Source organism: Cupressus sempervirens, chromosome 10, assembly GCF_028749045.1.
Source record: "Cupressus sempervirens isolate cs-2001-9-10 chromosome 10, ASM2874904v1, whole genome shotgun sequence".
Lineage (NCBI taxonomy): Eukaryota > Viridiplantae > Streptophyta > Pinopsida > Cupressales > Cupressaceae > Cupressus > Cupressus sempervirens.
In genome coordinates, this window is record NC_143127.1 from 919,926,345 (window position 1) to 919,943,062 (window position 16,718).

At 34.1% G+C, this 16,718-nt stretch overlaps 1 protein-coding gene across 1 annotated transcript in view; it reads right to left on the reverse strand.

The window, feature by feature from the left end:
* LOC149537012 (phosphate transporter PHO1 homolog 3-like) overlaps positions 1–16,718 on the reverse strand; it is a 256,191-nt gene that overhangs the window by 82,828 nt on the left and 156,645 nt on the right. The window contains exon 6 of the mRNA XM_089806847.1: positions 4,254–4,383. Coding sequence (XP_089662973.1) covers positions 4,254–4,383 — 130 coding nt within the window. The remainder of the gene's footprint in view (positions 1–4,253; positions 4,384–16,718) is intronic.

Sequence of the window (16,718 nt, forward strand, 5' to 3'; positions counted from 1 at the left end):
GGAGTCAACTGGTTACCTTGTGAAGTTTTATAATCCCTTTCAAGTGACTTTATTGGTATGACGCTATTAGGTGCTAGCGTAACCTTCTTACATGTCACTCTCTCTTTGTACTTCTCATTCTCTAGGGGAAAAGCATCTTTCTCTATTCTTCCACCAACTTCCTCCACTTTTTGGACAGGTAGCATGTTGCATTTGAGGTGGGAGACTTCACAATATTTCATTTACTAGTGAAATAGCCTATTGAGAGAACTTGTCTCATCCTTTGAGCAGTCTTCGAAGTACCCCTTTATAATTTGGTTCCATTATCTTCCTTGTACACTCCACTTGCTATCTCCATACTCTAAGTTAGAGGATGCTAATTCTTCAATCACCATCTAATTACTTTGGTCAATGGTGTACAACCCCCCTTTACTCTCGATTGATAGTGTGTTCTGCTTCCAATCATGATTTGCCCTAGAAAAAATCAACAAATCTCTACTAAGAAGTGTGTCATGCCCCTTCATTCCAATGGGATAACTACAATATCTAGGAAAAGGCATTGTGTGCCAATTGTTACCTTTTATGTCATCAATGTTCTCAGCAACCTAATTCAATGTTGGTTGACACCTACCAAGTGGAAGGTTGGAAGCAAAAGTATTGGTCTTTCGAGAGACTTCCAAGTATCCTCTGACAACACATTTACTCTTGAGCCTCCATCAACAATGGTTGTGGTCACCTTCTTCACCATAATTCCATCTCAATGACATGTAGCTGCCTCCTGATGCTCACTATCAACAACATGGGATCAATGGCTTGGTTACCTTTGATTGGTGATTTTTCTATTAGTTCCTCATGTGACTTTTGTGTTGTCTAATTTTTTCATCATCGACTCTATTGTTAATTTCCACTCTCAATTATGACTTAGTTTGAAGAAGGTTTATCACCTTGATAGGTAAGATTGTCTAAAGCACTTTTGAACTATGCTCTTTTCTAACTCTAATTGTGATGACATACTTGAAGAACCATTGAGGTTATCTGTTCCTTTGCCATCATTTGTTCTACTCTTGCTTTTCCAAGTTTCTCCTTCTCCATACCAAGTTCTAGGTACACTAGCTTCTTTATTTGTTCTCTCATGATTGCCAAAATTGCGTCATCTTGTTCCACTTCCAACATATTAATACCCTTCTACTTCAGGTATTTAGTGTCTTTGTGGTCACCTAGTCCACATCATTTGCACAATAATTGTGCATTGCCTTTCTTACTTTGGCAGTATCTCACAAAGTGTCCCCATTCGCTATATTGACAATATTGTATGATGGGATGTCCTTTGGAGTCATGTTGTATTTGATTTAGCCCTTCTTAGTGAGTCACATTACCACTTGGTGATACATTCTATGCTTTCCATGCACTGGACTATCCCTAAGTGAAGAGAACTTGTATAATTTTAGTTCTCAAATTATAGGGACACTCCTTTATTGAGTGAACCATCATTTGGAAAAATCTCACAGAACATCATTTTAGGACAATTCATTTCATATGCCTCTCAATTTTGCACTTTGTACAACATTTCTTATTCTTTTTTATTGGCCTTCAATTCTTTTATTATTCTCATAATATCCCATCATAGGGCCTGGACTATTTTCTATTCATCATCGCTATCACTCTCAATGCTCTCATCATCCTTGTCTTCATCTTCCCTTGGGAAGGTATCTTATTTTCAATCTCAGTGTCCATCGTCTGATTGTAGGCATTGATACATGAGGTTGGTTTCTTGTGCAAAGAGGGAATCAACCCCTTAATGAACTACCTCTTTTTCAACCCGTCAACTGGCTAATTATGGAACCTGCCCAAAAAAAATTTGAGCCTATGATTGTATGCCTATACACTCATTCTTCCCTTGTTTGGTATTTTAAATTTTTGTGACAATCTCTTTATCATCTTGTAGAAATTTAAACTTAAGTTCAAACACCCTTCTTAGTGTGTCTGCAGAGGCTATGGATGAAGAATCCAATTCTATGAGCCAATTGATGTTTGTACCCATAGCATTGCTAGAAATTCTCTTAGCCTATAGTCCTTTTCAACTTGACCATTTGAAACACAAAAATAATCTTGCACGTCTTCCAACACCTCATAGGATATTTTCACCTATCCCCTATAAACTTCAACAATATTTTCTAGTCCACATTTGTACTCGTCAAAGGAGTCATCGTCCTTCTCACCTGATTGCTTCCTTGTGTTTCAAACCTAGGTGGAATGTTTTGACCACTATGTTCTACTATTTTCAATGCACTCTTGGCATGCATGCATTCTCTACATGTCCACCACCAACATCCCCAACACCTTGGATGCTTGTAGGCTCCAACTTGTACTCCCTCTGGCCAAGGGTTTGCAATTCAAATCCTCCAATTCTAGTTTCCCTTATGATGGAAAGATTCTGAATGTGGTGGAGTATGTCCATCAATTCAAGATTTAATTTTCTGTACTTCTCATCTAGCATTTATATGGTCAACTATCTTGCTTGATTGGTGATGTATGTTTTGTCATCTCTTTTTTTTCGCTCTTCCTTCTACAATTCTTAAAGATTACCTAATCACTTGGCCTTGACCACCCTATGGCCTCTTCTCATCTTTATTGGGATCCAAGGGCATGAATTATGCAATGTTGACCTAATGTCTTTTAAGGCAATGGTGCCAAATGTTTACTGCTATACCTAGTAAATTACATACATGGAATAGTAACATAGATGGTAGTGTGTTCCACATACAAAAGTAATACATATTTAAAAATAATATATCTTTATTCACTCATGAACAAATTACAAAGAAGAATACTAGAGATGGTCACCGAAGGATTACAATTTCCCCACTATATCCTCCCCCTTCCTTAGTGGTACATGACATATTTGAAGGACCAAACGGTTGTCAAGAAGAACACAACTATCAACCAACCGACACAAAAACTATCCAAGAGTGATAACAAACTTAATATAAACAATTAATAAATTGACAAATAAGTAGTATTATCAAACATAAAAATAGGTATTTTATGTGAACTACATCCTCCATCTTTCTTGGAGAGTGCCAGGACGCTCCTAGAAAATTGATAGTGGTAAGGGGCTTTTAGAGTCAAGTCAAGTACTACGTCTTCATTGTTTGAAACATAATTCTTCACTACAAGAGAGGCATTTAAGAACTTCCATTCATTGTTGCTGCAAGACTATATAAGAACATGGAAACAACATATAAGTGGGCCAAAAAAATAAAAAATAATGCCTTTCTTGTCTAAAACATGAAGGTTCAGCATAACATTGAGAATGACACAAAAAACTCATATAGGTAAAACACATTAACATATATAAAGTTATATAGGTAAAAGCACTCTAACCTCTGTCGCCCCAAACAAAGGTAAATAGGTTTCGGAGGATGTTGCTATGGGAAGTGGACACAAAAGTTTGGGTGTCTGTGGTGGATGTGCGGCCAATAAGGAGGCAATTTTTGAACTCAAGACTGAGTTGGAGAATATGGACGTGAGGTACACTAGACTAGCCACCTATGCCTTTAGGGTGATACAGTCCTTTGTTACTACTCTCAGCCTGCGAGAAGAAATGAAAGATAAGGAGGGCTCAAATGGGGAGGCTACTAGGGAGCTCTTTGCCTTCTTGGCTGAGGATTGGACCCAATTGTTGCTAACGAAGCCCAAGCAGGGCAATAATTTGTTTTAATGATCTTTAGTTTGTTTAAGTTAGTTTACTGTTGGAAGATCTCTAGTATCCTCATTTACACTATGAAAACTGGCCCTACGTGGCACAACACTCTCCATATTAATTTTTGGTACATTTTTGTTAATAGCCATAGTGGCTTAGATACTAGCTTTACTAGGAAGTTAGATAGTTGTTTCCTTTTGCTTTCAGTGAATGCTCTGTTTAGTGATATTAGAAACACTATGAGGGTTATCTGGTTTTTAAGGGATGGGTTTTCAAAATTAAGGGAAGGGATAGGCTGACAATGTACTGTGAATCCTGTGATTTCCAGTTGCTATCGATGTGCTGTAACTGATGGTTTGTTCTTTGTGGGTTAGCCCCTTGTTTTGCATGCTTTTAATTTCAAAAACATACGTAAAATTACTAGGAACTACTTAAGATGTCCAATATATTAAATAATTCAAACTTTCCACATTCATATAAAAGGTACCTTCCCTCGTTCAATTAACAATTTCAATACCTAATGAAAACCCCAATAAATGTCAAAGTGGCATTATACAAGAATATAGCTCACCTATAAAAAAGGTAAGTCTATGTCTTTGCCTTTTTCTTGTTGGCCTTAATATCTTCACAGCTTTACTATGATTTCCAGTTGCAAAGTGTTTTGTAAATGTTTCCTCTACTCTCTCCAATAATTTATTAACCTACAAAATCAAATCAATAGAAAAAAAAAATCAGGTTACTAAATAAAGTATGCATACAACACATAGTTTTCTGAAAATTCAATTCAACTGAAGTTTCTCGGGAAAAATTGCTATTGATAATTCACGTCATGATAACAATTTATTATTTAAAGAAATGATGTCACGTGTTGATTTAAAATAAAAGGTAAAGATTGCAGAGGAAACTGACATTTCCTATAAGCCATCTTATTTTTGGCCAAGTTGACTTCTAAACCAAAATATTTGCTACAGATTCTACAGTAGTAAGTTTACAGCAGTTTAAAAGGGAGCAGGAGTAACAACGGACATTTTCATATAGGTAGTATCTTTATAATTGTTTGGTATTGGGAAAGCCTAGAACAACATACTTTCATTACCATATACATTTTTTTTTAAATGACAATGATTACAGTTATCGATCACACCAACTATCTAAATTTTCGTCTTCTTCTTCAACTACCAAATAGCAAAAGGATAGATCATTACATAATGGCAACGGAACATAAGAATTCAGGTACAACAAAACAATACTAAACTAATGGTGTAAATGCTGTGTGCACAATAATAACCCTCACACTTATCAATGTGACAAAGTAAAGTTGTTTTATTGGTACCCTATCAAACTCCATGCTGGCTAATTTCCACAAAATGTACCAAATACCCAAAAAAAATATAAAAAATCAAATATGATTCTTTTTCAGATTTAGGAAAACACAGCGAAATTTTCTCAAAAAATTTGTTATTTTCAATCACAAATTCATTTTTTTGAAATTTAGTCAATGGTGCAATTTGTAAGGAGGATAGCCGCGTCCATCAAACTCAACTTCTATACTAACTAACATCGATTTGTAATTGTTATTCAATTAATAATCATGTTAATCGATGTCAACTAAGTTTTTTCTCCTATATCACGATACATGGCCATATGTTCATAGTTGAATTTTTCAATAAACAATTCAATATTTTCTTAAAGATGAATCAGTTTCCAATTGACGGTGATTCCACAAGTGGAAATGTTTGTATACACCCTGCAAAGTTCAATCTCGTATATCCTCAAATCATATGTCAATGCCAAGATAACTCCAATCTCGTCATGACCCTTTTTGGAATAATGTAGCAATAATATTATGAATATACTTGTGCTATGCATTTTTTTTTAACATGTAATTTAGCATCATTTAAGGGGGTTTTAATTAAGTTTTTTTTTTTTTTTTTTGGTTGTTTTGTGTTTTCTAATCACTCTAATATGTAGAGCAAGGTATTAAGCATCATATCTTTTTTTAAGCAAGGATATTTCAAATGCTTAATAATGTGACAAATGTGTGATCAAATAAAGCAATCCTAAGGTTTACATTGTGAACTAACGACTTTGTGTTAGATATAAATAAGTTGGTTTAAATAAGTTGAATTTGATGTAATATTATTATTAATCATAAAGGGACTCATGCTATTCTTCATAGACTCGTCAATTTTTTCCTCTCAAGGCAACTAAAATTCAAACTCTAAACTAATTCAAGCTTTGAATTAAAAACAAAAGGATATGATTTTAGAGAATTGTATCTACCTCTAACACCTAAAGATGATCATAGAAATGGATGATTTTTGGATATTAGAATTCCTAAAACACAACTTTGCTTCTCTATGCAGAAAAAACTACACAAAACATGATGCAGTCCTCAAAGGTAATGGAGAAGTTTCATATTGTAAATATTTGTCTAAATATCCTATATTAGTGCAATCCAAAGTAACAACCATAATCAAACTTGCGTTCAAGTGGGGTTCAAAATAACCATATACTACAATTTACAATCAACAAGCTACAAATGGTATGAACCACCAATTCATCAAATTTCGTCACATTTTCCCATTATAATCAATGAACTTCATCTTGAATATGACAAGTAGAAACCATTCAAAAATGTTGAAATGACAATCAACCATATTCTTACTAAGGATTGTATATTAACTTCAACAACCTTTACAACAATATTTGTTGTCCTCACATTATTATCACTGATCTTAATCATTTAATGGATTTACAGATGATAAGGCTAAGCCTTTTATAAACTTCTTAGTTATAATAAAGGGGGCAAATTGATTTGAAATCAATAACCAAGGCAATTCCAAGAAAATCCTAATTAGGGTTAGTTATAATTAATACCTGCAAATATTAAATGTCGTTCAATAAGATAATGACAAATTTTTCAAGGATATTGTAATAACTTGGCCTGGTTATAGCTTCAAATGACATCGATTTTCAATTTTCTTCCCTATTTAATGGTTTGACATTTCGTCAAACACTTAGAGAACAACTCAATTACCACATAATATATGATGTCTTAAATCTTCAAACACAATACCGCAAGGTACAACAAAACTGGTAAAAAAATTTACATGGATCTTATAAGTTTTGCATAAACAAATACCAAACATTGATAAACAATTCTAAAATGATTCATACCAGCCTCTGAATTCATTCATTGACAACAATATAATGAAAAGAGAATTTAATTGTGACTAGTATCTTATCATATACTGATTGCTATAAATCAGAATTTGAAGCCAACCTATTATACTTTCAAACTATGTAACAAAAACTAAATTTTACAAATTAAGAACATGGTCTTTGTCATAGAATGAAAGTGCAAAAGTCAAACTGAAAGACACCTGGTCCAATTTCAGTCCGACGAATTCATTGAAGTCATATTTTCCAACATCTATATAGATGGAAGATGTTCAAACGCCAGGTGTAGGAGAGATTGCCCATGTTGCCAAAATTGATATAACTGGCGTCAATAAAGACCTTACACTCAGGCTCGATCAAAGAGATCAATCACTACTTTAATTATTGCAACTCGATCCCTGTCTATTCCAACACCAAATGCAGTAGTTGGCTCTCCCAAAAAAAATGCCTAATTGCAGTAGAATAGGTGTTCTCCATACAGAAGACAAGTGTGCCCAGACCAAGCATACATTAGGCAGGTTGTCCTGTGTTCCTAACGCACATAGCTTTTGATATTCCCACATGTGCTTGTTGATGACAGGGGCGTTGTAGTCACAGAATTCAGACCAAACTATGAGAGGAATACAAATGCTTAACATTAATTATCTTGGCGTCTCACACCACATGAAACTAATCAGCAAATGCTCAAGAATGATCCAGTGCCAACAGAAGATACTTGGCATTCCCAATTTGCAACAACAAATAGATTGATTTTCCAGCTCAAATGCAAATGTCTTCCCAAACATAGTTGACACAGAATTGGAAGCCAAACAATTTTTTGATGCACAATACTTCAACTGTGGAATCACTCTATAATTGAAAATTCCAAACCCTTATACTTCAGCAAGGGCACAAAAATTCACTAAGAATTGTAACAAAGACAATAAAGAAAATAGATAATCAAATGATGAGATGTATCTTCATTTCAAATATAAACTATATTCAAACTTAATTTACCACACATCTCGGCCTTAACCTTAACCATGCATCATCATCTGACAACATGTAATATCGGAGCTAACATCTAATAACATGAATAAAACACATAAACAATAGATCAATACATAAAGTTAGATGTGGTTATACATAAATTCTCCAATGAGAAGGTAACACTACGGTGGGGATGACACCCACAAAATCTTCACTACTATAGCAATAAAGTGTGCCTATCAGGGCTACAATTTTGATCACTTCTGATGATCTACCGTATGAGGGGCTAGCTCTGTTCAAATCTTGTACAAGACTGTTAAGTCTACCTTGATTAAAGGATTTATATATAACAATAAAGTGAGCACTCTATTAGGATATTTACAATAGGTCTGTTAGAACCACTATGTTAAGAGATTTGCCTGATACACTAGTTAGAATGTAATCAGTACCTTGATCCTCTGGTATGCACTAAAAAGTTGATAACAAATCTTCTCTATCCACACTGTTCACCTCAATGCGATTGATATGCAATATCTCCTCTCTACACTACTCGGTCTCCTTACTCCTTCACAACACCTAACTCCACTAATTTACCTTCATCTTTACATGCATGAATTCCTCTTGCTTTGAACAACAATTTCTTACTTGAAGCCCTTCTTAAATAGTTATCTTAAGAAGTTTCCAAATCACAATCAACAATTATGATTAATCCTTTTTTGTCGTTTGACCTTTCCATTTTTTTCATTGGTTGATCATAAAACATAGGGAGTAATGATCCACAATTACAAACGTAATTACCTCCTTGAATCACACCTTGAACATAGAAACACGTTTCCATCTTGGCAAAAATGGTTTACATATGATTTTGTGCCATTCCAAAATCAAATATAGAAATAGTGTAACTCGACATACATGGCTTTTGGTGCTCAACTATTCTTGTTCTTCATGTTGTTCCTTGGCATGAACTTTGATCAGTATATACTGAATTTACACTTCGAATTGCTCAACACATGTTGCCTCTTCAATCACTCGATAACCACTAAAATGCTCGATGACTATATATTTCTTGACAACACTTATGTGCACTCGGCAACTATATTTGCCTCCACACATACTACATTTATTTTCTTCTTCACTTTGTAGCTCAGCCTATATGGTAGCTCGATTGTAGTGATGACCGACTAACATTGCCTAGTAAATGACTAAGTGTTTTGCACTAATAGACAAAAGTGTTTTGCACTAATAGTCAATGTACCTTCAAGGTCAACAATCTCCCCTTTGGCATTAGTGGAAAAAAACACTTATTATTATAAAGAATGCATGTACATTAAAAACTTCAAAACTGTAACTCCCCCTTTGGGTGTGCTGGACCTTATCTTAGTAACTATATACATTGCCCTCTTTCTTGACATAAAAAAAATTCTCCCATGTGTTTCTCTATACAAGATTTTCCCCCTTTTTGTCATGGTTGCATCATAGTAACATTAAGAGGGGGATCAAAACCTATACCAAACCAAACCAAAAATGGGTGTGTCATTTCATAACAATAGACAATGTATTATCACAATTAGTCTTGAGTGTCCCAAGGACTTGGTGTTCAATCTCCAATCTAGAAACTAAGTTAACCATATTATCTACAATGGATAAATTTTGATTGCTCTGAATTAGATCCTTGGCACTCTTCAAGTGTCTTTACATTACATCCAAATGAGATGACAACAAATCTTGAATTGTTGTAATCTCTTCTCTTATTTTACACTTCAATTGTATCAACTCATACTATTTTCCTTGCCAAAATCTTAACTTGGAAAAATGAACTAAACTTGAACTTGCATCCAAAGTCGGTGTATTCTCACTCTTTCGTAAATCAACATCAATCTTGTCCATTTGATCTCATATTTATTTTGTAAACAATGGGAGATGACAAACCTCCATAAACAATGTATTTACATTCTAAACTATCTTTTCAAAATCATTTACAAGATTAGAAAGTTTAACCTATTTTACTACAATTTCTATTGCAATTTTTTCCATCACATTGTTGTAAAATTTCCTTTCTAACCATTGCATGATTTTTTCTTGATATCAATGTCGGGGTGATTAACTTGCTCAACAATCTTTACCAACTAATCAATGATGGAGGATTTTACATCCATGTTATCAACAAAAAACGTATCAAGAAATATATCTTTGATATCATGTAATACTTACCCATGTTAATGAGATTTTCTCACCTTTGTTTTCTTAGCCTTTCTATCTAGCAAGTCCCCAAGTTCTCTCATTTGCACAATGCTTAATTTTTTGGAATCCACAATAGGAATCACAATCTCTTCATCTAAAGTAGCAGGTTTACATTTAATTCCTTGTGGTGAGTATTTCACCTTCTTCTTCAATCTTTTGCCTTTGGAGTCTGGTGTGTTGGAGCTCAACATAATGTGATGTTCTTGTATTTGTATCTCTAGACTTGGTCTTTGTTTTTCTTCTTTAGTCTCCTCATCCTTCTTAGGCTCCTCGTCTCTCTTTTCCTTCTTAGGTTTACTTACCTCAGATCTTGTCAATTGTATAAATTTATTTTGCTTTTCATTTTCATTACTAGTTTGGAGTTCACTAATGGAACTCAGTTGTCTAGCCTCAATTCCCTTAATCTGAGGTCCCTAGGCACTCAATCTCTCAACAATAGTAGACTAATCTACTCTATTTTCTTGACTCTTCTCATTCTTCTCTTCCTCTAAATTTACATTCACATTTACCTTAGTGGCATCATTTTTTTGTTCACACACTTGTGCATTTTCTCCTTTATTGGCCAACTGATTTTGTTGCTCGGCATGATCATCATTTCCTTCACCTAGTTCTTGATTTGAAGTAATTGTAACAAGAGGAATAGTAGAGGTAAAAAGCATAGATTCTACCTATTGTGTGGACTCATGTGCACCAATCTTAGGATAGTCCTTAACTTTCATGATCGTAGGATTTGGGTCCACCAATGTCTCATGAGCTAGCATCTGTAGTGTCTCAATCTATATATGACTCTCAATCTATTGTTATGGCTCATCTGTGACACTCTCTACATTTTTTTGCATCCCTCACCAGCCTCATTTCTAGTTCATCATCTATCACCACTATTTTTTTCTACCCTTCACTCTTTTGTACCATATTGTGAATAGTGTCAACAAGATTTTCTATATCATCATAAATATCCTCTTTTTTGTCCAATTCAACTTGTTCATGTTAATCTTTTTCTGCCTCATCTTTCTAGTCATCATCGAGAATCAATCCATTTTTTTTTTCTTTACTCTTCAAAATTAGGAAAGCTCTCCTCTTAGGAATAAATCTAGCATTGTAGCCTTTTATAACTTTGGAAATTTGTTTCTTGTTCAATTTGGGCATCACTTGGATAAGTGTGTCTTTCAGTCATTAATGAAAACTTCCATTTTTCATTTATTCTTCCATATAGCTCATTAGGTATCATGTTTCCTAGCTCTAATGGAGTATATTTGAAGTTATCCATCATGTGAATTAATGCTTCTTCTACTTTATTCTTATCATACTTACTCAATTTGTCAAACTTTATAAAATGACATCTAGATAAGCTTGCGCTCCCCCTAATGTTTCCACACACCTCATCAATTTTCTAGGGTTTCTAGTTCATCATAACCATGAACTAACTTGTGTCCTTTGATTCATTTCTTTCTTCATCATCTTCATCCTTTGAAATTGCAAGCCTTCTCCTCGGCTTTTTCATAAGTTTTCTTGACTCGGACTTATCTAGGGTATTCTTTCTCTTCCTTAAACTCTTGCCTTGTGGTCGTTTTGTCACTTTGATCACTCCCTTTTTCTATGACTCAAAAACTATTGTAGCAGAAATTCCCTTGTTCTCTTCATAGTTACTCTTTGTGTATCAAGGGTAGGCTTAGTATTTATCTTCTTCTCTTTTCTATTCTATGGCTTGACCAAAACTATCTTTTTTCCTTTTCCTTAGACTTCCTTCTCTTCATTCTCTTCTTCTTCATTTCCTTCTTCTTCCTTGTCATTTGATAAATCTTCATCTTTACCTTCTGTTATTTGTAGTGATGCCTCTTGCTCGACACCTTCTCCCTAAAATCTCTCCAAATTTTCTATCATACCTTTTCTTTTTCTTTACAACTTAGGTACTTTTGTCTCTATCATAATTTTCACTTCAGCAGTTTCATATGCATCAAATGGTTTAGTATCCTTGTCAATAGGCTCATCTAACAATGTTGTGAGTGTTGCAACAACTTCATCAATATTAAGTTCATATCCTAATGGATTTGACCATGCAATTGTAGGGATGATTGCTTGAGTATAGGTCCTATATGTATCCACTAGAAAATAAATGTTCTCATAGTGCTTATCAACCAATGATTTAGGGATCCTTGACCTAATTTTCATCTTTTTTTTGAACTCCTCAAAATAACCATCCATTACTATTTCAAATTTCTCTCCCAACTAACTAATAAACTCATTAATCTATTTTGTAACTGGATTTTTCTTAGTCCATGTGATATCACCTTTGGTAGGAAAATAATTTTGCACATAAAATAATATGCAAACTAGCAGTGAACCAAACTTACAAATTGTCTTATTCACTTTTTTGATGCTTCAAAAATTCTTGTTCAATTATTACAATTGTAGTCGACAAGGTTGTAGGTATGGCCCTTCTTCACAATGTTCCATGCAACTTCAATGACCACATAGGGGATACTATCTGGTCATCTTGACTGATAGAACTTGTGAGCAATAATCCTCAATGAAAAATTTGTCTCAGCATCCTTGATTGTTGAAATCATCATTCCATATTTATTCCAAACTCCCAATGTGTTTGCTTCGATCACATCTTTTCTTGGATAGTGAATAGTCTTCACATTATCTATAACAGGGTAGCGTGTAACTCAGTGAAGTACAATCTAATTAGTGGTCTCAACTGGTCCACCTTCTAGTGACAATTTTATTTCGTGTACATAGACCAAAATAATCTTTATCCACTCAATTTTGAAAATGATCAAAAAATCTAGGGCACATGTGCATCCAATCTTGGTAATATTCTTATGCTCCTCCTTCAATTTCCCATCAATGCACAACCTCTTATATGCATTCTTTAAATTTAAATCACTAACTTCACCAATATTACATTTATAACATGATCTCACATCATGGATCATGATTACCTTCACATGGATAGAAGACAAGGCACCAAACACATCTCCTTTCATTGTAATCTCTTGATATGCTTTAAACTTTGGTAGATTAACAACTTCATTTTGAATTAAATGCACATTACTAACCTTTGATGCTTCACGTTTCCCAATAGTCAAACTTGATTCCATTTTCTTCATGAGAGTTTGATCTTTGAAACTTAACACTCGACCATCTCTAACTTAACAACTCAACATCCATACACATTACTCAGTTCGAACTCCAAATTAGTCCCAACACATATTAACTTATGCTAATTTGGACTTTTATACATTCAATTTTAGGAACTAACGTACGATTCAACAATTTTAAATATAGTTCCACACATACCTCTTTATTTAGTTTGTGATGGGGAAATCACCTAATCGATTGGATTGGGTGATTACAACTTCACCATTTGCATTGTTGCTTCCATCATATTTCTTATTTTAGATTTGATTCATTTGACTTCTCACTTATTCAACGTTAACCTTTTCTTTTCCATTTTTATCTTCAACATTAGGTGTTGGTGCTCAATTCATATAGTCTCTGCTTAGGTGACCTACCTTCTGATAGTTAAAACATACTAGACCAAAGTTTCTCTAGTTTCCTCATCTTCCTTTGAGATGTATCCTTGCACAATTTTCTGCAATATGTCCATACTTTCCACATAATTATCAATTGACCTAAGTATTATAATCCCAATTTATATTGTTTCCTTGCCTAGTTGCATTGCCTTGACCTTTAAATGTCCAAATGTGTTTTGCATTAGATATACAATCTCATGCCTTTTGACCATACTTTTGACATGTGTAGAAAAATCCTTCAAATCTAGATGCAATTGGTGTCTTACTGGTCTTTGATCTACACTCATATGTTTTCTCTCCATCTTGTTTCAATTTAAGCAGTTACCATTTAATTTAGACTTAGGAATTGACTTACCAATTTTTCTGGACTACAAATGTTTGTTCTATGACCTAGTTTTTCACAATCATAGAATGTTGGATTCTTGTTCTTGGGTTTTTAATTCTACTTTGACAATTCTCCTTTCTAAGTAGATGATATGAATTGAGGTCTTCTTTGTGCTTTTATTTGTTTATCAAGATGTCTCATAGCCTCTCCATATTTGTTCTTTCTTTCAATGATTTCTTTTTGAGCCCTCAAATCATTTTTCAATTGATTATTCTCTAACCTCATATTTGCAATGTCTTCCACCTTCCTAGCAGTCTCATGATTGGCACTTAGTAGCTGATTGACCATGTCAAATTGATTGTGAGTCAGCCTTTGTACTTCACTAATCCTTTCATCAAGACTTGTAGCCATTTTCCTTTATCTTCATCAACCATTACCTTGTCTTCTTCCAACTTCTTCTTTTATTCAATAACTTCACATGTTCTCACTGATTGTATTTCATATTCTCTTTTCAGTGCTCTTACTTCTTCATTCAAGATGTTATCCTTCTCCAATAGATATGCTATTGTTGCATTAGTTTCGCTAGATCTGCCTTCATTAGATAAGTCATCAATGTTTTCTTCCTTGTATTGTGTTTCATTTTACTAAATTACCATCTCCCTCCTTTTCAAAGATTTCTTATATTCCTCCTTTGTAGCCTTTACTTTTTCCAATGCAAGCTGCAAAGAAAGATTTTGATTCTCAATCACCTTTCCCAACTTATAGGCTTCCAAGATCTTTGACTCTAAAGTGGTTAGAATTTTTGTTTAGAAAACTCATCTCTCATTCTAGTTACTGGAAATCTAATGAGAAAGTAAGATGTTTAGAGTTGGGTGTGAATCAGGATCTCTAAAAATTTTGCCACTTCAAACATATACCATATTCAAACTTAATTCACCACACATCTCAACCTTAACCTTAACCATGCATCATCATATAAAAATACGCAATATCAGATCTAACATATGATAACATGAATAAAACACATAAAAATAGATCAACACATAACATCATATGTGGTAACGCATAAACCCTCGAATGAGAAGGTAAAACTATGGTGGGGATGTCACCCACAAAATCTTCACTACAACAGTAATAAAGTGTGCTTGCTAGGGCTACAATTTTGATCACTTTTGATGATCTACCCTATGAGGGGGTTGCTTTGTTAAAAGATTACAAAATTGTTAAGTCCAACTTAATTAAAGGATTTATACATCACAATAATGTGATAACTCTATTAGGAGAATTAAAATAGGCCTTTTAGGACCACTCTTTTAAAAGATTCATTGGATACACTAGTTAGAATGTAATCAATACCTTAATCCTTTGGTATGCACTGAAATGTTGATGACATGTCTTCTCTATCCACACTATAATCACCTCAATATGACTAATATGCAATATCTCCTCTCTGCACTTCTTCATTGCCTTACCCCTTCACAACACCTAACTCCACTTATTCACCTTCAACTTTGCATGCATGAATTCCTCTTTCTCACAAGAACAATTTTTGACTCAAAACACTTCTTCAATAATCATCTTAAGAAGTTTCTAGATCACAATCAACAACTAGGATTCATCCTTTTTTCTGCTTGGCCTTTCCATTTTTCTGATTGGTTGATTATACAATATAGGGATTAATGATCCACAATTGGAGGTGTAATTACCTCCTTGAATTGCACCTTGAACATAGAAACAAGTTTCCATCTCGAAAAAAATGGTTTACATATGATTTTGTGTCATTCCATACTCAAATACAAAAAAATTGTTACTCAGTATATATAGCTTATGGCACTCAACTATGCTAGTTCTTCATGTTGTCCCTCGGCATGAACTTCGCTTGACATATATTGAATTTACGTTCTAAATTTCTCAGCACATGCTCCCTTCTGAATCACTTGGAAACCACATGAACATGGATTTCTCGGCGATGCTTATGTGCACTTGGCAACTGTATTTTCTTTGACACATGCTACACATGCTATAATTGTTTTCTTCTTCACTTTGTAGCTCAGCCTAGATGGTGGTTTGGTCGTTGTGATGATCGACCAACATTTCCTAGTAAATGACCAATGGTTTTGTAGTAATAGACAATGTACTTTCAAGTCAACACCAAAGGTTTCCAAAAAGACTCAAGTTTAGAGATAACAAATTTTCCTAAAAGAACTTAGCTCTTAAAAGTTTCCAACACCACTTTTTAGAAATATATCTTAATGAAATTATTATAATAATGTGACTTAATAATTGATTAATAAATAAAATCTTGTGCCAATAATATCCACATCTATTGCAGGTGACAATCAATTGCTAGAACAACCCACTACATTGCCAAAAATGACAACTGCCAAAAATGGCCTTACTAGAAATAGTAAGTCTGTAGTTAAGACCCCTAAATCAACCTATTAGCTCATAAGGGTCTCTATAATGAACTGACTCAACCAACTGTATTAACCTACTAAAATAGGGATATTATAGTCCTCCCTCCTTAAGATTGTTTGTCCCCTAGAAATCCTAGACCAAAATGAACATCATAGTCCACCTAGATCCCAAAGGTTGAACTACATACTATCCCAATTGTGTACAAGAAAATATTGAAGCATTCATAGAAAAATAACATACATCAACATTAGAATCATCTGAAAATTACCTCTACACATTGATGAAAGCAACAACTTAGTAGAACTCAATCTATCTAAAATATCATTTCTATCCACACTTGTGTCCTCATCAAACTAATACT